The sequence below is a fragment of the Oenanthe melanoleuca genome, chromosome 6, assembly GCF_029582105.1.
Source record: "Oenanthe melanoleuca isolate GR-GAL-2019-014 chromosome 6, OMel1.0, whole genome shotgun sequence".
Lineage (NCBI taxonomy): Eukaryota > Metazoa > Chordata > Aves > Passeriformes > Muscicapidae > Oenanthe > Oenanthe melanoleuca.
This window is the reverse complement of record NC_079340.1, coordinates 26,045,775-26,070,812: the sequence shown is the minus strand read 5'-3', so window position 1 is coordinate 26,070,812 and position 25,038 is coordinate 26,045,775. Positions and strand designations below refer to the sequence as shown.

Here is a 25,038-nt window from a genome sequence, read left to right as displayed (position 1 = left end):
CACTAAGGTAATGAGATGTGCACTGAGCAAGCAAAGGGAGCACAGATGTGACAGTAGCACTGTGACTGTTGGTGATACACAGACTCCTGCCTTGGCTCTGATTAGAGAAGCCCCCACAAATTTTCTCTTAACTGCAGCAGAGCCAGCTGAAAGCAAAATCTGCCTCCTTTCCCAACTGATCTTCAATAAATCACTCCAAGAAAAAGTTGATGTCAAGTCAAAAGCTTTGTTATAAAGCTGGACAGCTAAGGGCTTGTATTTTAGAAGTGGCCAGAGATTCTGGGTATGTTCCTTTGCAAGACCAAAACTAGAAAGTGGGTGTTTGGCACTACTTCACCAGCTCTCCTTCACCAGAACTGACATATTTGGAATTCCTGACACAGATTATGAGAAAATGGGATGAAAACTTTACTATGTGAATGTGCTCTAAGAAGTACCGTTACAGATTGTCCTTTCTTTATGGAAAAGTGATGTTTTAGAAAACTATTTGATATACACAAATATTGGACTGCTTATTGAACAGAAATACAAACTTTCTATGAGTTGTACATTTCACTAGCTCGTATGTTTTTATATTTTTAAATTTGAAAGTTAGGTGTTTTTCATTCCAACATCCACAGTGCAACAAAATATTTTTCCTTGCTGAAGGAGAAAAATTTGGACTCAGAATCCCTTCTAACCCACAAACTGCATAATGCTCTTTGTAAACTACCAGCACTAATACTCCAGTGGTATTCCCTGGAGGCACTCAGTTGTGGGAACTAGAGCAGTTCCCCTATGCATGCAGCAGTTAGGTTTCTGTCTATCACATCTCACGCCTTTTTGTTTTATGTGTGAAAGGCAATTGTAATTCTTACTTTACAATTCTCATTTATAATAATTTCAAAACAACATATAGAAGGAAGACCTTAAGGGGAAAACTAACTCCTTGTGCTATTTAAATCTCTGAGCAAAGTATTTGCATTAGCATAAGCAGTATCTTTTATTATGTCACTTCAATACTGTATTGCACTGCTGTGATTTGGACAATCAAAGAAGAAATGTAGGCACGAGCCTTCCTGCCGGGCTGTAACTCAAGCCGCAGAGAAACTGTCTTTAAATAGCCCAAGAATGCCAAAGCCAAAAAACACTCTCGCCCTTGTTTGGTTACATGCAGCAATCTCGATCAACATTTACTTTTGCGCTCAGTAAAAGGCAAACTGGTACCGCTGCAAGGCCGGGCAGGCAGATCGATACCTGTCCCGAAATTTCCGCAATTGTTCTCAGCGGCAGCTCTGAGTCGCTGCAAACCCATCTGAATACCATTTCACATCACTTTTCCAGCGTTTCTCGCTGGGCAGCTCAGATTTGAGAGTTACGAGCCGTGAGTCGCTGCTCTCTCTCTGGGCTGGGGCGGCGGGAGCGGTGTTGAACCGTGCGGTGGCGGCGGGCAGCGCTGGGCACGGGCCCGCGGCGGTGTGAGGGCAGGGCTGGGCCGGGCATGGACCCCGCGGCGGTGTGAGGGCTGTGGGGGCAGCGAGAGACCCGGGGCCAGGCAGGCTGGGCTGGGCATGGACCCCGCGGCGGTGTGAGGGCTGTGGGGGCAGCGAGAGACCCGGGGCCAGGCAGGCTGGGCATGGACCCCGCGGCGGTGTGAGGGCTGTGAGGGCAGCGGCGGGGCCCGGAGCCGGGCAGGAGCCCCGCGGTGGTGTGAGGGCTGTGAGGGCAGCGGCGGGGCCCGGAGCCGGGCAGGAGCCCCGCGGTGGTGTGAGGGCTGTGAGGGCAGCGGCGGGGCCCGGAGCCGGGCAGGGCTGGGTTGGGAAGGAGCCCCGCGGTGGTGTGAGGGCAGTGGCGGATCCCGGAGCCGGGCAGGGCTGGGCTGGGAAGGAGCCCCGCGGTGGTGTGAGGGGTGTGAGGGCAGTGGCGGATCCCGGAGCCGGGCAGGGCTGGGCTGGGAAGGAGGCCCGCGGTGGTGTGAGGGCAGTGGCGGATCCCGGAGCCGGGCAGGGCCGCGCTGCGGGCCGGGCGCTCAGGAAGTCGCGTCAGGCGCGCCGCCGCGGCGGGCCCGGCGGGAGGGCTGTGGGAGCAGCGGAGCCCGCGGTGAGCGCGGGCTGAGGCCGGCGGTGCGGGCGGAGCGGAACAGAACAAAGCGGAGCGGAACAGAAGGAGGCGGAGCGGCGGCGCGGTGCGCACGGGGCGGGCGGCAGGCGGGGCGGTGCTGCCCCCGGCGGCGGGGCGGGGCAGCGCAGCGGCTGCCGCGTGGCGGGAGGGGCGGCGCGGCGCGGCCGGGGCAGCGGCGGTGCGGGGGCGCGGGCCGGCTGAGGGGCAGCGCGGGCCGGCCGAGGGCGCGGGGCCAGGTGAGCGAGGGGAGCCTCGGCCGGCCCCGCGGGGCTCCGGGGGCCGCTGCCTGCCCTGCCCGCGGCTGGCGCCCGCCCCTCGCGGCGGCCGGGGTGGCGCGGGGCGGCCCCTTGGCAGCGGCGGTGCCCGGGGCGCTGCGCACCCCCCAGCGCTCTCAGCGGCACGGTTTTATTTATAGCAGGTGTGGTGAGCGGCGGGGCCGGAGCCCGGAGCGCTGCCGAGGGAGCCTCGGAGAGCCGTGTGAGCCCGGAGCGCTGCTGGCGATGGCGGTGGCCGGCAGGTGAACAGCGCCAGCGCCGCAGCGGAGCGGGCGCTCGGGGGGCGGGTTGGCTCACAGGTAGGTATGCGGCTGCTGCTGCTCAAACGGGCTCTTAACTGCGTATTTTTTAAAGTTCATCTTTTGTGTATACCGGTGCAGCCAAGGTCACCTTGAGCATGAGGGGGACGCATTTCGATTCCAGCGTTTGATGTTTCAAGGCTTTTTTTTTTTTTTTTTTTTTTTTTTCTTATTGGGAGGGTTAGATAGTAATTTACCTGAGGACTAATTTAAATAATAGGCGGATTGAATGTAAGAGGCAGCAAAGATAAAGGGATGGCTCAGGTACTTAGGCTGTGCGAGGACATGCATGGTCTGCATGGTTATACTGGCTCAGACTCCGGTTTGTAGTGGGAGCTCTCTGCATGCAGGTATCACGGGGTGGCTTGTGACAACTTGGGGAAGGCACTGAGAAAGGCTAAAACCTTGGACTAAAGTTTTAGGTCTTGCTGTTGCAGGTGTTATCTTAGCACTGTTAGATGGGAACGGTCTCATTCCTGATGGCCCCAGTGGGCCGTGGTAGAACTTTCCTTACAGTGACACATGAAGAGGAGGTATTGCCTCTCTACATTTTCTCTTTCTGAAAATGCTGGGATTCCTATTTCAGCGTCTCTCAACAACAAAACAGTTTAATTTGCAGACTTTTGCAAATACACTGTACAACACTAAGTTGTTTTAGTATGTTCGCTTTTCCTTTTTTCTTTGGCCAAGGGAGAATTATTTACTGTGTTCATTATATTATCTACAAAACTTCAATTTCAAAATAATAAGTTTAGATTTCTTTGCTGCCCTGTAACCTCACAAGACTGAAATGTCACTTGTCAGCACCGTGTTCACATTTAGAGGTGTGCTTTTTTTACAGAGCACTTCTTCCCGAGGAATTTGCAAAATGGTTTGACTACAGCTAGACCAGACACATAAAATATACTGTGAGATAGGATTAGGTGAGAACATTAATGACTGTTTTTGTGGGTCATAGGTGTCCTTGAGAAGCAAATAATGAAAGAGCAAGGTCACAGTGCAAGAGAATAGTAAACTTATGAAAGTGTCTGACATGCATATCCTTGTGGCTGCAGGCTTTAAACCATGCAGTAAAGAACAGTGGAAAATTACAAAGGCACTGTAGTGACCTGTTATGAGAAGAAGAGCAGGGAGAGAAAAGCATGCAGGAAGCTGTGTTTATGGAAGTCAAATGTGCTTTAGCATATTAAAATAGTGCTGATTTCTAGCTGCAAGGAAGCATCTTTGGAGCTGAATTTTTACTGAAGAGTGAAAAAATACCAGTTTGCTAATTTATTGCTAGATGCCCATCTCTGAAATTAGGTGTGTGTTTCTGTGCATGCATATAAATGTATGAATATACAGATATGCATGCATTATTATTTTGCAGCGTGTGATCTTCAGTTCTACTCCTGTGTCATGGATGAAACTGCTTTGTCCCTTGGAACAATAGATGTTTCCTATTTGTCCACCTCAGCAGACTGCAGCATCAGTAGATGTAAGCATTCCAGTGAAGAGTGGGTAAGTAAAAATTGGGAATGTTACTGGCTGTATTTATTTTATTATTTCTTCAAGTTGAAGGTGGACTTTTTATTGTTATGAAGATAAGGAATATTGTCTCTCATGCATGGTACAGTTTGGTTTTAATTTAACTTGTAAGGAGGAACCAACAGTTCAATTTTGTGCCAGATAATAATGTTGCTAGAAAAGTCCTATCAAACTCTATTGATAGTCTTCTAGTGTATTGTTGCTAATCATTTTATATAGCAGTAAATGTACAGAATCCCATTCTAAAGTGGCCAAAGTCAAACAGAAAGTCATATAAGAAGCTTGTTGCTCTTCTGGGTGATGTAGTTTAAAGTGTGCAGGTGGAAAGGAGCTTGATGCTGAAGTTGCACAGTCATATAGGCATTGAACTTTCCATGGAGCTTTCCATGCAGTCCAGGAGACAGAAAAAAAATTGGTGCATATAAATAAGGAGCCTATTAAAAGTCTGTGTCCTCCATTGAGTGAGTCTTGGGATTTGAAGGGGACAAAGAAGGCAGTGAGCAGAGTGGTCTGGGTGGAGCCAAAGAGCCACATGGGGACTGGGGTGATGGTAGCTGGTTTAGCAGCATAGGTCAGGAGGAATTAAACATGGATCTGGAGAGGAGGAGTTTGAACTTGATACAGAGGAAGAATTGGAAACATGGTCAGAGTTGAGGGAAAGGGCAGATGTCTTGACGGCTGGGATTTCTATCTAGCTAGATCTAAATTCCATGGAACAGCAAGCTCACAGACCAAGGGGTCTGTGAGAAAGTGGAATAAGGGCAGGCAAGTCAGAAGAGATAAAAAGGAGATTTTGTAAGAAAATGCTGGAGGTGTACATCAAGGGTTGGAGGCAAGCAGAAGGAAGATGGCATTGTTACAAAGTTGTTTTGGAGTTAGCATTAGCTGATAGAGAAGGGATTATGGCAGGCTTAGCATCTTGATACTTATTTCAGATGGAAGAGTTAGTCTTGGAATATTTGCCAGTTCATGCTGCTTGCCAAATGTGATACATGCACAATTTAGTTTTTAAGCATATTCAGCATTGCTTTTGATTTTCTGGGAGTTTATCACTGGGCTGAGTATGTGATGGTCTGTATTTGTGTCTTCCAATCTTGGTTCTACCCTGCTGCTCTGCCACTTAAATGTTCTATTTTAAACAACATTTTGGGTTTGGTTTGATTCCGTAACTTCTCTTTTAGTAGTGAAAGTAACTTTTCCTCTCAATAAAATATGTGGTTTAAAATGGCAACCCAGTTCTCATTCTCAGGCAAGCAATAATTCAGTAGACTTTAAAGGAAAAAATCAAGGTCTTTGAAAATATACTTAACTACAATTTTTGCATTATGTCCTAACACAGAGAATGAGTTCTGTGAATGCAGTCACTCTGGATTTTTTTTGTTCTGTAATCTTTAGATAGACAGTGTAACTTTGGAGAATGCACTTTTTGGTATCACTCTGCATGAAACTGTTGCAAGTGCCTACCGAGTCCATGGAGCTAATATTTTGGATACACTGAGTCTTCTTGCAGTTTTACAGGGTGATATTCAGTTGAACCTTAAAATACTTTGCTTTTATTGCAAGCACCTTTACATTATTGAGAATGCAGTGTACTGTTAATTTCTTTCAGTTTTCTCAGCTGGCAATTTCCTTGGTGTTTCTTAATTAGTTATCATTCCTTTTAAAATTTTGTTTATCAGCCCCTGCAGCAGTGCATACATAAGTGCAACACTGAGATTTTGCTTTTATTTTTTTAAATGTTAGCAAAGTGTTGGAAAAAAATTGTGCTTTATATAATTGAGGGTTCATTTTTTGTGTGTGTCTGGCAACTCCTCTTCCTCAAATCTTTCTCATACAGAGTAGAACACATATTTCTGCATATTAACACAGTGGTCTTTTGTTCTGCAGGGAGAGTGCAACTCTCGTCCCACTCTGTTCCGATCTGCCACTTTAAGATGGAAGGAGGCTCTGCTGAGCAGGAAAAGGCCGTTTGTGGGGCGATGTTGCTATGTATGCACTCCCCAGAGCCGGGTAAGGAGATTACTGAATGGATTATGTTTGACAATAATGCATAGTTGCAGCATAGTGAAGTTGCAGTAGTTTCCTTACTTTCAGAATTCAGGTCACAATGTTTTTACTCCATTAAAACTATGCTGTAGTTTTTCACTGTTGTTTGTGATTGCATTTAATTTGTCATGGAATTCCATGATGGCACACACCTGTTTTGATGCTTAGTCTTCCACCTCTCAGTGCAGACTTACTCCTTGCACAAAACTCTCAAGCTCCTCAGAATTATTACTAGGAAATGGGATACAAAAGTTTTCTTGTGTATTAGATTAATAATGGGAATTTGAAGCATATAAAAGTGTGAAAGTTTGTTTTTAGGACACTTTAATTCTCTCCACAGAATAAATACAGTTTGGAAGTTAAGCAGCATGGTTCCTTTCCAACTTGCTCAGTCCTGTACTTGAGAGAGCAAGTTAATTTTCTACACCTGGCTGATTCCTTGCCTCTCTACCCAGCCTGGAAACCAGGACTGCCAGTTGTAGTAGTGGGGATATTTGTCTGCTGGGAACAGTGTCAAGATGGTGGCTCTAGAGAGGTTGCACAAGCTGATTTAAAATGTAAACTTTATTGAACAGCGTTGGGCAGGCTTTCTGTAAGCTCAAGATGCAAAATGCTGATAAATGGCACAGTAAATGTAATCATGTAATTTGGCTATGTGTACACCCCGGGCTTTAGATTGCACTCAGTTACACCTTTGTTGGCTGGGCTAGAGGGAAAATTTGCTTCTCTCTTTGACCAAAGAGAGGTTGTTATTTCACTCTGTTCCTCTCCCAGAACAGAAAATTGCAGCAGTGACGTACAAATGTGGTATAGAAATCCAGATGTACTGTGAAGGCTGTGTGTGATATGGGCAACAAGACAAGCAATTAGATAAACTGAGACTACTTCAAACAGACAAGTCAAGTGTTTTGACTTATGGAAAGGTGTTTGTGAATCCTCAGCTTAGGTCTTTATGCATTTAGTAATTAGCCTGCTAGTAATTTAGCTGTTACTCTCAAAATAGGAATTACGCTTTAGAAATATTAATCTTGTTCTGTATCTTGTCCATTTAATAAAAGACTAATTAACTATCCTGAGATCCCACTTAGGAAAGGGACATGACTTATTAAGCTGTTTGTTGACTTCTGTAAGGAAAAAAATACCATCCTTGCACAGACAGTAACAAAAATAATCCTCTCATTAGATTCCAAATGCTTTTTTTGCAAAGGAACTACCTTTTTCATTATTCTTCTTAAAGAAAAGGAATTAATGAAGCAAATTTCTTTAAGTGTGCTGCACAAAATAACAACTTGCCAATGCTGAGAGTGGGAAGTCTTGCTTCTCCCTCTCGTTTTCCTTCTGTTGTCCTGCTTCTCTTCATGACAGAACGTGTCATCAGCTTAGAAGATCCACAAAAATTCAGCAGTATATAGTCAAAGAAATTAGCATAACATTGAAGTTTCCTCTTAAGACCTTACAGCAACAATTGACTGATTGTACAGGACAGTTGTGCTTTAGCAGGGAGCAGAAGACTCTTTACTCTCACTGTAGCACATAATTTCTACCTGATTTGCACATAACATAGGGCAGTCATATATTTTAATTTTGTGGCAAATGGTGTGTCCTAAACAAAATACAAACAAATGACTCCTACCTGACTCGCATTGCAGAATTGATGGTGAGGCTGTTTTGCAGCTCTGCTGTTGCTGGTGACCATCTTTCTCCTTTGCTGTCCTTTTTTTGGTCTTCTTTGACATGTACTGTTCCAGTAGTTTTAGCTGCAGTTCACTGCTGGCAAGGTACCAGTTTTATAATTATGTATCATTTGGATAGAAAGAAATTAGCCTCTTGGTCAAGGTATTCACGTGGACTATGGAAGAGTAGAATTTAGATCTTCCTGCTAAGGAATATTTGTTGTGGAAGTGCTCCTAAACTCATCCTACTTAATAGCTTGGCATGTAGAGTAACAAGGCTCTACAAGGCTGGACTGAGTTTATTGTTCAGGCAGAGCAGGAATGTGGAGATTTGCCACCTAACCATGGATGGATATCCTGACCCTTGGGCTGTTGTTACATGATGCTTGTTCTGCTGGCAAACTGGGTGCTACAGACTGAGCGTCAAATACTCGTGGTTACACTAATGCCCAGTGTGGCTTAATGAAGTTCTGTCTCAAAGATGAGTTCTGTATTATATACAGACAAGTCCTGGTTTATATTACAACAGGATCTGATGAAATGTTGTGGCTTGAAGAGTGTAACCAGTACAACCACACAGTAAAGCCTAGAGAATGCTTTGAAAGTATTTGACTTGGGAATAGTGATTTGAATTCCATTTTCACTTTAGAAGTTTGTGTACTGTATAGGCAGGTTCAGCATTTCTCTGGTTTTGGCTTTGCTTATAATACAAATGAAAAACATTGCATTGTCTTAAATGTTATGATGAATGTAACAGACAAAGCTATTTTTATGTAATAAAATAATCCATCGATCGTTTTTTTTTTCTTGGTTTTACAGGATAACTTCTTCAATTCTAGTATTCCTTCTTTGGGTCTACGTAATGTCATATACATCAATGAAACACATACAAGGTAATGTAGCAAAGGTTTCTTTTGCTTTTAAAGTTCAGCATGCTCTGATTTTATGACAGAGCAATCTATTGTGATGTATATTGAGTTGATATATATTGTGGTCCTAAAATGCAGAAATTTGGTGCTGACTTCAGTAATGTGCTTGTTAAGTTTGGCTGTGTGCATTTAGGAACTGGGTGAAGTCCTTTGGGGTTATAGACAAGGAGTGTAGGGGTCAAACCTGTTTCACAAAAAGCCAAGAATTTTTTTACAAAATAAATTCTTTCTCCTTTTGTGCAAATGGCAGTATCTGTAGCATAATATTGAGGGGACCTGATTTATTCCCTTATGGAGAATGACTTCAGGCTGCACTTTAATTTACTGAGGAGATCTGGCTCACAATTTAGGTGTTGACTATTACCAGTTATGGCAGTTAAACCTGGATATGTCTTATGAATCTGTCTCTTCTCTGCCTTAGTGGCAGAGTGCAGCTTCTGAAAAGTGTGGTAGAAATGAAAAAAATCTAAAAAATGAAGATGTCTTTGTGCTGTTGTGTTATATCTTGTGTTCTGGGGTGAAGATACTGAAATGTTACAAAAATATTCTGTTCTTTGGAAAGATAATAATGCTTGCTAAGTTTTTTTTTTACAGTAATCATTAGCATAAGCAGGTCCTCCAGTGTTTGTTGTAGAGTCAGAGCAAACAAAGAGAGGCTAACAGCCTGAAAGAAATGAGCCAAAGTGTCTGAGTGAAAGAAAGGCAGCATTGTGTGTGCTCGAGAGGGAGAAAGCTAATGTTAGAGGCTGTTCTTTATTAAATTTGAATTAATTACCGGTTTTTGAAGAGTTGAACTTGTAGTTTGGAATACAGAAAAATAACAGAAATACTGTTTTAATTTTTTAAAATTAATTTTGGAAGTCTAATGCTTGAATAGTTTTGAATGGTCAAAGTTATTTGAATTGGAAATATAAGGAGAAAAAAATATGGATTAATGAATTATTCTGAAATAAACACATATAGCTCAGAATAGTGAGAAATACAGTGTCATTATAGTGTGAAAATGGACAATTTTGATGAAGTTCTGAGGTCTCATGGTGCTACACAGTCACAGTTTCCTGGCCTTAGAAAGCAGGAGTGGTTCTCTGACTGCCAGCATGCTGTAACTGTATTGACAGCCTTTATCTGAGTACAACTGCCAGCTTTAAATGTCTCTTGACTGGTCCATTCTGTGTTGTTTTTGTCTTCTCTCATTGCTACATGATCAGAAAACAGATGTTTCCAATTAAACTACTTTATGTCTAAGCTGTAAAATGAGTGTAGATGCCTTCCTACCTTGACAGATCCCTGCAATAGCTGTATGCTGTTCTGACAGGTTCACAGTTACCAAAAAATACAGAAAGAAGCATATCCTTAGTCTTTGCTTTCTAGAAAAATTAGTAAGGCTCTCAAATTCCAAAGAAAAGGGGGATAAAGGAAAAAAGCAATTAAAACAGAGTTACCAGTCTTCTTCTCTGACAGCATGAATAGCTGGTCTGAATATTTGTGTAATCGTTCCGTGCCACTCTGTGCCCATGGCTTGTGCGTGTGCACCCATCTTAATTACAGTGCACTCAAGGGCTTTGGCCTTTTGCAGTGTAAAAGTTCTGTCTCGTCTTTCCTCGCTGTTTGTAACACATGTATAAGTTTACTGAAATGTGCTAGGGAGGTGTAACAGCCAGGATCAGTAGCTCGGGTGATGACAACGGGTGAGATGTTGGCAGCGTTCCAGCCTGGAAACCACCATGAGCTTTGTCACCCACATGTCAGTTTGGGACACTCACTGGAGCAGCAGCCAGGCATTGCACCAGCAGACCTCAGGGCAGAGGTTTTGCACAGTACTTACTGCTCTGGGCTTAGGAATTGCCAGAATTTAATTTTTCATCCAGCTGGTAATTCTGCCCCATCTCATCAGCTCTGCTGCTTGGGGGTCAGTTGTTTGGTTTGTGTAAGTGATGGCTTGTCCACTGCTGGCCTGGTAAATGAGGGAGGTGAGGAGAGGTGATGAATATCCACTGTGGGGAATGTGGTGTAAGCTATTTCTGTGTCACATGCATTTTTCTGTGATGTTTTATATTCCAAATAACATTTTCTCAGGTGATTTCTGCTTGTATGATTGAGAGAGTAGAGGACAGGGTTAATTTAAAAAGAAGAGATTGTCTTCATAAGTTACCTTAAACACTTGAGTTTGTAGTGAGATTTACTGATTACTTTGTGTTATACTCTTGCTAAAACTTTGCTGGGAGAAGGTATGGAAAAGACACATAGGACTGGGTGTTTGAAAACTGTAAAGGAAGAAAAGCTAAGAAAGTGGGTTTAGTTTTGATGGCTAATGCAAACATATTTTCAAAAGTGTTTGTGAGAGTTTACCCTGCGCTTACGTGAGCAGCTTTTCCAAGGGTGCTTGGTGTTCTTGAAGAAGTGGACAAATCTCTTAGCTGGACATTTAATTTCCTCAGTGGAAAGGGGCACCACATTGGAAATCAACACTTTTGGCCTCTCTGAGCTGGCGAGTTGATTCCAGGGGACAGATGAAATGTATATGTTGGTTTGTTTGCTACGTTCCTGGGATTCTGGGGGTGTTTAAGGCCAGTGTCACCCTGGATTGAAGGGATGCAGACCCCTGTTGTCTCAGGTGTTTTGTGCTATGCATCAGTTGTTTCATCTATAGCATGAAGATATTGGCAATTTACTAGAAGATGCAGAAGCTTTTAGACAGCCATTTATAAAATTTTCCTTACTTTTTCTTCTTAATTGTATTTTTAGTTATTTTTAATGCTATTATTCTAGCAGCAAAATATTTTGAGGATCACACTGAAATACCCTTTGTATTTTGTAGGTACAGAGGGTGGCTTGCGAGACGCTTTTGTTATGTCCTTTTTGTGCAAGAGAGGGATGTTCATAAGGGTATGTTTGCCAAGAACCTGACAGAAAATGTCCTGAATAGCAGCAGGTAAGATGACACAAAATTAACTGTTTTTAAATTACTAGCACATTACAATATGCCTTAATTTAGAAACTGCAAATTTTGAAAGTCAAGACTATTTAAAATACTAGAAGATGCAGTAGCTTTACCACAGCTTTTCAGGAATGTAGCTTTTAATTTCTGTTGGAATAGTAAAAGAGGGGAGTCTCTAAATAAATAGTGTGTAGTTGGGGAAGAGCAGACAGTACACAGAAAAATAAATTGCTACATGAGAGCTCTTCAAACTCCTGTTTATCTAATTCATGTAAATCATTACCACTGAAGTCATACTGGAGTCACCAGAGATTGTCAGTGTTTCAGAAATAATAGGAAAGAAGCATTTTGGAGTACCCTGAGTATATACCCGGACAGTGCAGCAAAAAATGCAAAAAGGCTGTAGAATGGAGTACCCAGCCTTAATTTTGTGGAGCTTGTTTTGTGTTTCATATGCCTCATTTTAAATGGCATCTTGAGCCCCTGACCAGCTGTTCAGGTATCAGTTTTCCTTGGACACAAAGAAATTCAGTTCCTTGAGGCTACTTTTGTCAGAGGACACACACTGCCTACATTAACATTCCTAATTCTCCTGAATTTTTAAAGCTCAATCCCATGTGAAGCTGATAGTGTTGCTTTTGAAAAGTAAAGCAGACTGTGTTGTGCTACAGTCATGGTGTTTTAAAGCTACTTAGTGTCTCTTGAATATGTTTTAAAGGGGGAAAATAGCCCTTATAAAATTTTGTTGGACTTGTAAAACTGAAAATTCGAGGGCAACAATAATCTAGAAGTTCAAAATAGCAACTGCATGAATCTGTCTAAAGAGGTAAGTGAAATTGCTGTGGCAGAAAAAAGAAAACATTAGCAAAAAAACAGATTGCACCCATTCCCCTGAATTGTTAACTTTATTAAGCATTTCAGAAAATTGGCAGTCACTTAAGTACCTGTGAACTGTTTGAAATAGTCACCTTTGAGCCCATTCAATCATCACCTGCCTCTGAAATTAGGGTTTATAAAACTGAATTAAATTTAATGGATTTGGAGTATGCAATAGTTCAGTGTGGATGCTTTTTATGTTTGCAAGTTACTCCTGTAGTAATACATAGTTCATTCCGAGCTGTTGTTGTCTGTGTCTTGGACTCTTCTGTTGTGGGGCTGTTTTCTAAACTTTACTTTTTAATGTTAGAGTCCAGAAGGCCATTGTAGATGAAGCTTCTGAAGCAAGTGCTCCAGGTAGTTTTGTTCAGACGGATCCTAAAGCTATCAACAAAGTGAAGAAAAAAGCTAGGAAAATTCTCCAGGAAATGGTAGCAAATGTGTCACCTGCTTTAATCAGGTAAGAAAAATGTCTCATTGATATTGTCAGTGAGTGGAAGGATGGACAAGCTCTTTCCGCATAGTACCAACAGAACTTGTGACACATGATGCAGGAATAATAATTATTCTAAAAATACATTATTCATAAAAATCCCATTTTTAATGTCAGCTAATAAAAATAGTAGTTATTCTTTGTTTCCAGATGCAGTAGAAATCCTCTGCCTTTCCAAGGAATATATTTTAAGATATTAAATACAAACTTTTCCTTTTCTCCCAAAACTAGTTTTGATGCTAATGCTTAGACCAGTATTGGCATCATTTGTTACTTCAGGCTCATATGGGCAAGAGCAGCTATCTGCAGCATCATAGACTGAAAGACAATTTTTCCATCAGGCTATTCAATATTATTATTTGTAAATATAAATATCTCAGGGAAAGTCTTATTTTAGATAAAATCTTCTTCTGTGTTGTGTACATTTACTATTAAGGAGGATTTTGTCTCTGTCATATTCCTAGTTCACAGCCTTCACTGAGGTTGATACAAGATTAGTGTCATAACTACAGGAGGCTGAAATGTGGCTACTGACTTGTTTAGCAATTGCATTTTATAGTAACTTTGTTTGAATATAGGTTATGAGATGAACTGACTTTGCCTTTTGTCATACAGAAGCAGTATAAAACAGAGGCAGAAATAAATGAATCTTTTTGGGTTGTGTTTGTTTTCCTTTAGGTTGACTGGCTGGGTGTTACTAAAGTTGTTTAACAGCTTCTTCTGGAATATCCAGATCCACAGAGGTCAAATAGAAATGGTCAAAGCAGCAACAGAGGTAAGGGAGGGTGGGAAAATCCAGTAAGGTAGATTTCTGAAGTGGTTTTCTAATAGTGTTTGCAACACTTCTCTTTCTGTGAGAGTTCTGCTAAGTCTGTATGAAATGCGATTGTAGGTAGAACTGTTTCATATCTTGAAATACAATAAGAACACTATGAAACAGTGTTCTTAATTAAATATCTGCTCCTTGAGTTGTGCAACCTAAAATACTATGTGAACTCTGGACTTCCCTTTGATTCAGGATCAAATTTTAACTATCAGGCTGAATGTTTATCTCAGATAACTTTGCATCCAACATAATTTCCGGTTTTCTGAGGTGAGACAGCCAGCAAATAAATTAGTAGATCTAATCATGACTTTTCACTTTTGCTGTGATTTGGCATAAACTTTTAAGAAAAAAACTTTTCCTATTTCTTACTAGCAATCTGTTTCCTGTTTTTCAATATTTATTGAAATTAGTCAAATGAATTAACTCTTCTTGCAGGATTTATCTTAGAAAAATTGATTAGCTAAATGAAACAAATAGAAAAGTTTCTGTTCATTTCTGGTTTTTTTTTTGTTTTTTTTTAATACTGTGTTTCAGAAACCCACTATTCATAAATCCTTGCTAATAGCTAATAGAAATATCAGTACTTTGGTGCAGTGAGGATTTTTCCACATCTCTTTAATTGTTTGAGTAGTATCTCAACACTGTGAATCTGAAGAAGCTGGGTGATTAATCATTGTTAATGTAATGGATACAATTGAAAACCACAGTCCATGAAAACTAAGACTGAGGATAAGTTGATTAAAATGTTCTCATTGTCCTAGCTGAAGGAAAACCAGGAGTAAACAAACTCAGTTATGGTAACTGGAAAATACCATCAGTTCAGATAAGATGATGCTGGCAATCTCAACAGTGGATTTTAGAAAAGGAGTAATATTCCATGTTTCTTACCAACTGACTTGTTTCTTTTTTCATTCTCTCCCCAACACAGATGAATTTGCCTCTTATCTTTTTGCCTGTTCACAAGTCCCACATTGACTACCTGCTTCTTACGTTCATTCTTTTCTGCCATAACATCAAGGCACCCTACATAGCTGCAGGGAACAATCTCAACATCCCCATCTTCAGGTAATAACTTCTTGTTATTTGAAAAAAGACTGAGGTGGTGGGATCTGACCTATAGCACAAAATGTCCAAGTGTAAAATTACCTTGCTCTTATTGGGCCATCATGCAGAACTTCTTTGGTTCCTATGACATGTTCAGAGAGGGAGCATCACAGCATCCTTCTGAGCAGCTCTGTTACAACCTTAGTAGGGTAAGGAGAAAGGATATTCCTGTTTTGGAGACTCAGAGTGGTTAGGTGACTAAGGAAAAGATGTGGCAGAAAGAGTTGTGGATGATGAGCTCTTCATGCAGTTCAGTGAGCTGGCTAATGAGCAGCAGCAGTATTAGGTGAATAATACTTTGTGGAAAAATATTCCACTTGAGTCTGTGTTTAAATGATATTTCTGGTGGCTGAAGAACCTGAGGTATTTTAGATAACATTTTGCCATTGAGACAGAATTTGGGCATATTTGATACCTAAAACTCCACTTTCCATTATAGGAAATTAAGAGGAAAGAAGGGGAATGCCTTGACTTTGTGGGTGTTTTACACCAGTAGATGCTGGTCTGTCATAATTCCAGTGAAAGAGGCATTGATATAAATTATCAATTAGTTAGCTAGTTCTTAGGGCCAGCAGAATTAAGAAAGTTTAGCATGATAATGCTAACATTACTTTAGGCCCTCGGCACTCTGAGTTCTGCAGCATTCAGCAGGCCCAAGATCCACACATAGCACCCTGTCTGCAGAAAGGACTACTCCTGTTTGGTCTTTTGAGCCAGTAAAAAACTTTCTTGCAAGAAAATAGCCCTGTCAAGCAGAAGGGATGTTCTCATGAGAACTTCTTGCTACACTATGAGATAAATGCAGGACCGTGCAGGTGGTGTAATTGCTGGTGCCAAGTGGGAGCTGCCTGCAGATTGCTCTGCTAAAATCAGCTGGCTGAGCTGATTCTGTAGCTGAGGGAAGTGTGCAGCACACCATGAGCATGCAGCACAGCACAGATTAGGGCCAGCTCAGGTTAACTCTTTTATGGGTCACCAGCATCTCAGTGTGCAAGAATCTCCTGATCGGTGGCCTGTCAGAGCAGTGAAATGGAGCAAGACACTGTAAAGAAGCCTGTTCATAAGTGAAATAGAGAAATATTTGTGTAGTCCCATCATGTGCAAGTAGTGTAATACAGTTTAGTTTTAAAAATTTCAAGTTATTTGAATGCCTGTTGTGTGCAAGGAATTATTTGTTGGGGGTGTAGTAGTTCCTACAAACTGAAATCAATGAGTGTGATCCTTCTTTGGTGTGCAGCACATTGATCCGCAAGCTGGGAGGATTTTTCATCCGTCGGAAGTTGGATCAGAGCCCTGACGGTCGTAAGGATTTCCTGTACAGAGCTTTGCTCTATGTGGTGTGTATTTCTTGTCTGTCTTTCTGTAGGTAGCTTTTCACTTGGTGGCAAGTGGGAAAGTGAGTTCCATCACTCTGTAAATGTATTTATTGCTTTGAATTTGTCTTAAGTTTCATGCTTCAAAAAGGGGATTAATTTTTGTACGAAGGTTTTAATTTATTGTGTAAAGAAGATTGCGTGCTCAGCACCTTTGAGGATGAGCAGATATCCACCTTGCATAATCCTTATGGAAGAATGTGGAATTAATGCTCTCTGAGTTAACTTGTGCTTGTTTCACTGATGTCTTTTGTTGTGAGGCATCTCTAACTGATCCACTTAACACAATGGAAGTCTCTGTTCGTGATGGGTTGATGTAATGCTTTGTGCCATTCAGTGTAGTAGCTGTATTTGCATCTTGGAAGATGGGATGTGCTGGTGAACCAGAAGGAAAGATGAATGCGAATCAACTGCACCAACCAACCATTGCTAGAGATGCTTTTTGAACAAATGTCATTATACTGCTCGTATATTCATGCAAATTCATTGCACATAGGTCTGGGCTTGTGTCAGGCATTAATTAATTACTGGGGTTTTTTTCCACAAGTACTCATGCCAAGTCGTGATCTTCCAATGCCTTTAAAAGGAAATGGTTGCCAACAATGTATTTGAAATATAATTGTATGTTATTATACATATATATGCCAGTATGATTCGATACTTATTTTTTCTCTTTTCCAATCTTTTTGGATTCAGCACATAGAAGAATTGTTGAGACAGCAGCAGTTTCTAGAAATATTCTTGGAAGGCACACGGTCTCGAAGTGGAAAGACATCTGGAGCTCGAGCGGGTCTTCTGTCTGTGGTGGTGGATGCCCTCTTCTCAAATGCTACTCCTGATGTCCTAATTATACCTGTGGGAATCTCCTATGATCGCATCATTGAAGGTCACTATAACAGTGAGCAGCTGGTAAGAGCAATCAAACAACTTGTTTTGCCTAGGGGATTTTCTGCTTATGTGCAGAAAAACGTGCTGCATAGTTAAAGGTTGTGCTGGTCCTCTGTTCCATGGTCTCAGGGTTCGTGTTGAGCCATGAATCACAAAACAGGGAGTGCTGAGGTACAGGTGACACACTTCTAAGTGCAAATTCATGACATGACAAGTAAAATGTTCAAGGGGATATCTATGGAGAAAAATAATTCTCTAGATTTACTTGAAGTTAAAAGGTGTGTCAAAGGCTTGGCCTTGCTTTGTCTGCTGTCACGTGCATTTTAATTTTAAATTTTTTTTAATTGCAAAGTGGAAGAAAAGCAAAATAACTACCTATGTTTTCTAGGGCAAGCCTAAGAAGAATGAAAGTCTTTGGAGTATAGCTAGAGGAGTCTTCAGAATGCTGCGGAAGAATTATGGATGTGTCAGAGTAGATTTTGCACAACCATTTTCCTTAAAAGTAAGTTTGGTATCTTGAAGGTCTTTTTGAAGGTTTGGCATTTTTGGTATTTCAGTAGTGGGGCACATTTATTTTGATTTTATCTTTGTGGGTTATCATCACTAGCATTATCTGTGTCAGTCCATTCTGGCAGTATCCCTGTTTTTGATGAATGTGTGAGTCTTTGGACACATTTGTTTTAAGCTGAAATAGTCTCACAGTTGATACATTGGTTTTCAAACAGTATTCTTACTGATGGGGTTCTTTGTTTAACAAGCAGTCTGTAAAATGATCCTTATACTATTTAGTAATTCTTTACATTGTAGAGACATTTGGAGTTGAAGGAAGCTGAATACTGTTTTCCAGTTTAATTTAATGACATCTGCAATAGTTGAGGAAGGGCATTTATCTCACTGGATTTTTAAAATTGCTAAGCAAATTAGTAGCTATAAAAGTGTCGTGCGTAATATATCATAAAAATCTGTATATTCTTTGAAAGTCATCTTTCATTATTAGCTCCCAACTGTTACCTACAGTCCTTCACCATATACTGTTCTGTAGTTTCTCAGAGAATGGGGTAGTGTGGCAGTATCTGCCTTTACTCTGAATTTTCTCTGATCTCTTTGCAGAATCTGCTGGTACTAATCTACATTTCACTAATCTGTATTCTGTCACAGTATACCTTATTTTTAGTGTGACTTTAATAAGATTAAGCACTGCAACAGTAACTTACTAGAACATTATTCAAATTAATTAGGTGTTCTTCTTTCTGCCCTACTTCCCTCAGAAAAAGCAGTAGGGTTGGAGAGCTTTGGAGGGTTCAGTTACCACAGCATGAAATTATTGTGACCGGCTGCACTGCATTATAATTAGTGTAGTAGGAAAGATACTAATTCACTTCCATAGGGGAAGGTTTGGGCTATTCTTGGTAGGGAGTTAACAACTCTTCTTGGCTCAGTGTAAGGAAAAGAGGGTTATCTGCCCTCTTAATCTAGTGAAACGCTAATCACTCTGTACCTTCCCAGCAGCTTCTGTCAAGTCTTATTTGTACCTGTGTTCCTTATTGTGCTCTAGAACGTTGATAAATGACATAAATCATTAACTTGTGCCTTAGTTCAGATTTGCAGAAGTATAACTGTAGTTGTGTCATTGCAGGTTTTTCTAAAGCAGATGAGCTTTGGGGGTTAATTTTGGGCATCTGCAGTTCTATGAGCACAGGCTTGGAAACAGAAGAGAGTGTGAAAGAGGCTGTGAAAGTCTTTTAAGCAGCTTTCCTGGGAGGGAACTGTTTTCCTGACCAGCAGGTTAAGTGGCTCTTTAGTTTCCCATTCTGTGCTGAAACTGAGGGAACACAGTGTCCTGAAAACAGAATAGTGTAAATTTTAACCTATAAGGAGAGGAGTTTGGCTTTTGAGAAATTTGGATTCAGGAATTCCAAGCATGCAGTACCCTGCCTGCTTCCTGGGGGCTTTAGTTTGTGTCTTGCAACTGGAGTTTTGTACACTAGTGTTTTCCCTTGGAGAAGTTCTCTCTCCTGGCATTTGAGGAAGGCAGGAGTAAGCAATAATTACAGTCTCCATGCTGGTTCTGAATGGGTGCTAGGCTTTGCTCTCACTCATGTTAATGAGGCAGTTCTCATTAATTTAATCGTGGAACTCATCTCAAAGGAGTTGTTCTCTACAGGGTGCTGACAGAGGTTATGTGTTGTTTTCATTGCAGGTTTTTTTATGAAGTACAGATTCCTTGCTGTAGGAAGTCTTTCTGCATAAAATAAAGTCAAAAGTGAATAAGCTGTTGAAAACTTTTAATATCTCTGACCTTATTATGCTTTTTTAGTGTGGGCTATTTTTAATCAGTTGCATTTTTGAATAATTGCCTTTTTCCTGTAATAGCATTCTCAATTGAATGCAGGAATAATGTGAAAAAAGTAAAAAAAAATAACAAATCTTTTTTTAACAGGAATATGTAAACAGCCAAAGCCAAAAACCTGTGCCTGCTCCTCTTTCTTTGGAACAAGCTTTGTTACCAGCTATACTTCCATCAAGGTAGAGATTTTTTTGGGGTGTTGTTGAAAGGGAGGACAGGTTGAGATTTGTTTATTTATGTTTTTAGTGTTCTGCGTTACATTCCAACCAATGTTTGAACTCCCCATGGATAATCTAATTGTTTCTAGGAAAGTGCAAAACTTAAACAATTATAACTGCAATTTATTATAAGAGTTACATTCTTCCTGATGAGTTCTGTTCAAAGAAATTCAAGTAGATTTTTCTCCTCTTTTTTTTTTTTTTTTTTTTTTGTGTTAGTAACCTTTGTTGGTTTTATAATAAATTTTATAGATTAATTTGGGGGGGGAAATTACATGCATTGTGAAAATTAAAGGATTTTGTTTTAAACCTCACAAACATTTCACAAGGTTTATGGAATAATTCCAAAGCAAATGGGACCTGTGAGTGAGTACTCCTTGTTTTCAAGGGTCAGAACTGCTCAAGGGTTAGTTCTGCATTTGTTACTTAGATACCCATTTTAGTTGTTATTTTCAGGAGTTATACAAACCTTTGTGGTCCTGGTGGGGACAAAGACAGTCCTGTACCTTTAGAAAGCTGTAAGTCCATACAAAAGACCATTTCGAGTTTGTGGAGAGACAAGGCTCTGTTTTTTTTAGGCAAATTTGCTTTTTCTATTGTTGATATTCCTTCAAGGAAAAAGACCAATTGATGTTACAGCAAAGTCCTGAGTAGCCATAGAAAAAGCTTGCAATTTTTCTTTTGGTACTCTTATCATGGATTGTTGTACAGTGCAAAGAAATAATCAGGAAAAGTTGGTAGAGCTTTTTGCTAGTAACATTTTCTGCCTTTACCAGACTGTAATGGTATTTTGTGCTGTGGTTCAGTTACTGTATATAAAAAAAATCAGTTGATATTACTTTACATTTTGATCAGAGTGTAAATGTCACCATGTTAATTTTTATTCTGTGTTCAGACCTAATGATACTGTGGATGAAAGTGCAGAGGCCTCGCTGCCCAACTCCAGGGATATCACCAGTGAACCCTTCAGAAGAGAGCTGATATCCAACCTGGCTGAGCACATTTTGTTCAGTAAGTGCTGAGGAGTATCACTGCCACAGAATGATAGTGGTGTGGATAGGAAGGGACCTTAAAGATCATCTCATTTCAACCTCCCTGCCATGGGCAGGGACACCTTCCACTGAGGCAGGTTGCTGTCAGCTGCCTGCTTGGTTTTGCTGACAGCAAGAATTTTCTGTGTGGTAATGTCACACTTCCTAGTTGTCTCCATTCAAGTGACCATTTCATGACTTACATAATCTTGACAATTCTCCATCCTTTGCCTCCCTCCTTCCTCTTCAAAGTTTAATAAACTCTTTTTTCTGATCAAGCAGAAGATTTTTGTTCTCTTTGTTGGGCTAAACTTTCTGTACTCTGAAGTGCTTGATTGTCATGTTGGTACACTCATTGCTTCTCCCTTCAATGAACTATTGGAGTGTCTTAATGGCATTATCACAAATGAGCTCATCTAGCTGCAGGGACCAGTGTTGCCAGGTTTTATAGGTTATGTGGTGTATGCTTCAGTCAGTAGATCTGTGGTTTGTGGTACCAGAGATGCACAGAAAACAGTACTTACCATAGTAAATGTATAAGTTTTATTTGGTCTTCTTAGTCCAAGTTATTTTGATTACTTTAATATTGTTTCCAGACAGACATAATACACTTTGTATTTCATTTGGTGGGTACAGTTCTATGCCCACATCACTGTTATTATTTTTTAAATAGTGGGTACTCTTTCATTTGTAATGGTGTTATGAATGTCTCAGGTGCTTAACAAGTTTATTTTGTTCACCTCTAGCTGCTGACAAGTCCTGTGCTGTGATGTCTACTCACATTGTTGCCTGTTTGTTGCTGTACAGACACAGGCAGGTAAGGCTTCTGTGCTGCTTAAATAGCCAAACACTGCTTTGTCTTTGTTAACTTATCTAAAAAGAAAAAAAAAAAAAAGTATGGATTTTACTATTGTGTGATACTGATAAAAAAAAGAAAGATGCATTTAAATTAAAATGGATTTCAGATGGTCTGAGTGCTGATACTTTAGTTAGCAGTGGGAACTTGAACACAAGCCAGTATTGATGGGATGATAATAAATGTTCATGTGGAAATAGATCTTTATAATTCAAAATGTTATTTTTTCTAAAGATTACATGGGTTTCGTTTATTGTATTAGGGTTGTTTTTTAGATCTCAAGTCACTGTTGAATACTCTAGAAGCTGTTCCATTAATTTCCAAACAGATTTTTTTGTTCCTCAGTACTAAAATACTATATCACAATGGCAGAATGATGCCAATGTTTACCTTAAGTCTTGTGCATGAGAGTTGGAAGAAGTTTTCTTTTCTCCTACAAGTTTGTTTTGCATTTTTTCTGAAATTTCTTTAAATCTAAAGCTTTATTGCACGTAAATGAGAACAAATGGAAAAAACATTGGTCAGTTGTATATTCCTGTTTGTGTAGGAAGTGTCACCATTCTTATCAGTCCAGTCTTTCCAATTTCCCTAAAGCAGTGGAATCAAAGAAGCATTTTATAATGTAATCTAACTCCATCTTGACAGAAAACAAGATAAGGAGGTGCCTGAGGAAAGGCTTTTCCTCATGTTCCAAATCAATTGTTCAGTTCTGTTAAGTCCAATATTCCCAGCTAATTGATCATTCACTTTATAGCATAGGTAATGGAAATATGGTACCTCTGACATGGTCTTGAGGTAATTCAGGTCTCTGCAGGCTGTGAAATAAACCAAGAAGCAAAGAACAACCTTGCATTCCCAAATAGTTCCATGACTGTAAAATATAATTGCATGTAATTCAAAATATGGAACTATTTCATCAAAACCTCAGTGAAAATTAGTTTTCTGATATGACTATTGTGCTTTGAATTATTGGCAGTTAGTGTATTGTGTTTGATATATTGTGATTGTGGTTTATTGATAGACTCCTGTGCAGAAAAATTATTTAACTATGTGATTTTGTGTTTATTTCTAGGGAACTGATCTTTCCAGACTGGTAGAAGATTTCTTCTCCATGAAGGAGGAGGTCCTAGCCCGTGACTTTGACTTGGGATTTTCAGGGAACTCTGATGATGTTGTCATGCATGCCATCCACTTGTTGGGGAACTGTGTAAATATCACAAACACGAGCAGGAACAATGAGTTCTTTGTCACTCCCAGCATCACAATACCTGCTGTCTTTGAACTCAACTTCTACAGCAATGGACTACTTCATGTATTCATTAAAGAGGCTGTTATTGGTATGTTTTGGGGTTTATCAAGGAAAGACTTCCTTGTAACCATTAAAGTATCTGCACAAAAATCCCCATCATTTTCTCATGTTACTTAATTTAATATTTTTTTTGCTTCCTGTTTCAACCCATGTTTACCTAAACAAAGAGTTTTAAAGCAAACTTGTATTTTGTTTGAGGAATGTTTCCATTCTTATTTCCCCTCATCCTTTATCTTTCTTGGAAGTATTTGTGTATTGGTCAGTGCCATAGGCAAGACACTATCAGAGTTCTGAGCCAACATGGCAAAACTTGTGCTTTGGTGAGCAGTAATTTAATGAGATTTTGTTTTGATCTGACATTACTGGACACAAAGTAGTGGTTAAATCTGTCTTTATTCTTGAATTGCATGTGTAATATTTGACTGCTTTTAGACCCAGAAGTGGACAAAACAGAAGTTTAATGTTTCCTTTGCCATGAAGCTCTCTGGAAAATTAAACTTTGCCTGTGTTTGTTTCTGCTCCAGCCTGCAGTCTTCATGCAATTCAGAGCAGGAGGTGCAGAAATGGTACCAGTGGTGCTGCTCCCAGTTTAATCAGTCAGGAACACCTGGTCCGAAAAGCTGCCAGCTTGTGCTACTTGCTTTCTAATGAATTCAGTGTATCTTTGGTAAGTAATTCCATGAACTGTTCAGTTTTTGTTCTGCTTGTTACTTTAAAACTACAGGATGCTTTCTGCAAGTGTCGCAGCTCTGATCTGTTCAGTGTCAATGCAGTGTGGTGGTGGTGGCTGTCAATGGCTGTCACACACTGAGTGCCACCTGCTGCTCCTGCCAGTGCGGAAGGGGGTGATGCTGGGCTGGGCCTGGGGCATTTCTGCTGTGCTTAAGGCCTTTCCTGAGAAAGGCAGCATTAAGAAGCCTACCTGGAGTTGTGGGAAGCTGAGAGAGCAGCTTCTCTAACAGACTTTGTGTCATTCCTGTCATTAGATCATCACAGCTGTATTTGCATTCTGCCCAAACTATTTATTTATTTATTTTTACTTAAAGAAATAAAAGTCTTTGTGACTACTCAGCTCTTAGGAGTTTGCAGAGGTGGTAGAAATTGTTGGGAAGTAGGGCTCCATATTCTAAAGATATCCCTTATTTGCATAGGTGTGCAGTACTCATGCCACACCTAGTACTTAGTGGCAATTTTAAACATGGCCTGACTTCAGTTTTAATGGTTGCAAAACACTGATGAGAGCTGATTTTATCTCACTTTTCAGACACTACATACTTTCAATTTTAAGTGCTAGGTGTTCTTTTTCTTGTATGTAGAAGTTACTTAAAATTCTAGAGATTCTTGTATTAGTTCTTACATTTGTACTCATATTTGATTTGTGCTTATGCACAGAAGCATAAGTCAAATTTAGTATTTTTGTCTAGATGGTAATGTTAGTTCATATACTGGAGTTCTTTAGTAATACTATTCTTCTGCTTTTTGGTTATTATTTTTTAACCAAGAAAATATTTCCTAAATGATTATGAATAATGTAAAAGAGGTTGGGTTTTCTTATTCAGTTTCAAAACATGTAAGAGAATTTTTTGAAATTCTCTTGAAATAGTTTCCTTTAAGTTCCAAATAGATTACTGTTAAAAGTTTCAATAATTCTAATTTTATGATTATTTTATTCTAGAATTGTTAACAAACTAAAATTTGATTAGAGGCTATTAAAAAGGGAGAATACTTAATGTGACTTTCTACCAGTTGTAATGTATTTCGGAAGAATCTTGGACATGTTTTAAATATCCTATTTCACTATAATTTTTTAAAATGTCTGCCAGGATAAGCACAAGAGTGGTGTTTTGGGATTATGCTGATAAAAGCTTAACAGCTTGCATAAAAGAAATAATACTGCTGTATCTAAAACACTCATACTGAGCAGGGAATG

General features: G+C 40.1%; 1 protein-coding gene across 6 annotated transcripts in view; it reads left to right on the top strand.

Moving 5' to 3' along the window:
• The first annotated feature begins 1,237 nt into the window (after nucleotides 1-1,237).
• Nucleotides 1,238-25,038, top strand: part of GPAM (glycerol-3-phosphate acyltransferase, mitochondrial) — a 30,355-nt gene continuing 6,554 nt past the window's right edge. For 2 of the 6 annotated variants that reach the window (XM_056494694.1, XM_056494693.1), the window contains exons 1-16: nucleotides 3,002-3,024; nucleotides 4,044-4,174; nucleotides 6,089-6,211; nucleotides 8,740-8,813; nucleotides 11,668-11,781; nucleotides 12,974-13,123; nucleotides 13,835-13,931; nucleotides 14,911-15,047; nucleotides 16,324-16,423; nucleotides 17,156-17,368; nucleotides 17,736-17,849; nucleotides 19,788-19,873; nucleotides 20,808-20,923; nucleotides 21,690-21,760; nucleotides 22,872-23,136; nucleotides 23,633-23,775. In XM_056494694.1, coding sequence (XP_056350669.1) covers nucleotides 4,073-4,174; nucleotides 6,089-6,211; nucleotides 8,740-8,813; nucleotides 11,668-11,781; nucleotides 12,974-13,123; nucleotides 13,835-13,931; nucleotides 14,911-15,047; nucleotides 16,324-16,423; nucleotides 17,156-17,368; nucleotides 17,736-17,849; nucleotides 19,788-19,873; nucleotides 20,808-20,923; nucleotides 21,690-21,760; nucleotides 22,872-23,136; nucleotides 23,633-23,775 — 1,905 coding nt within the window. In that variant the 5' untranslated portion in view covers nucleotides 3,002-3,024; nucleotides 4,044-4,072. Of the gene's footprint in view, nucleotides 1,364-2,311; nucleotides 2,337-2,515; nucleotides 2,675-3,001; nucleotides 3,025-4,043; nucleotides 4,175-6,088; nucleotides 6,212-8,739; nucleotides 8,814-11,667; nucleotides 11,782-12,973; nucleotides 13,124-13,834; nucleotides 13,932-14,910; nucleotides 15,048-16,323; nucleotides 16,424-17,155; nucleotides 17,369-17,735; nucleotides 17,850-19,787; nucleotides 19,874-20,807; nucleotides 20,924-21,689; nucleotides 21,761-22,871; nucleotides 23,137-23,632; nucleotides 23,776-25,038 lie in introns of those variants that run through there. The other 4 variants (XM_056494698.1, XM_056494695.1, XM_056494699.1 and 1 more) reach the window with 4 other exon arrangements.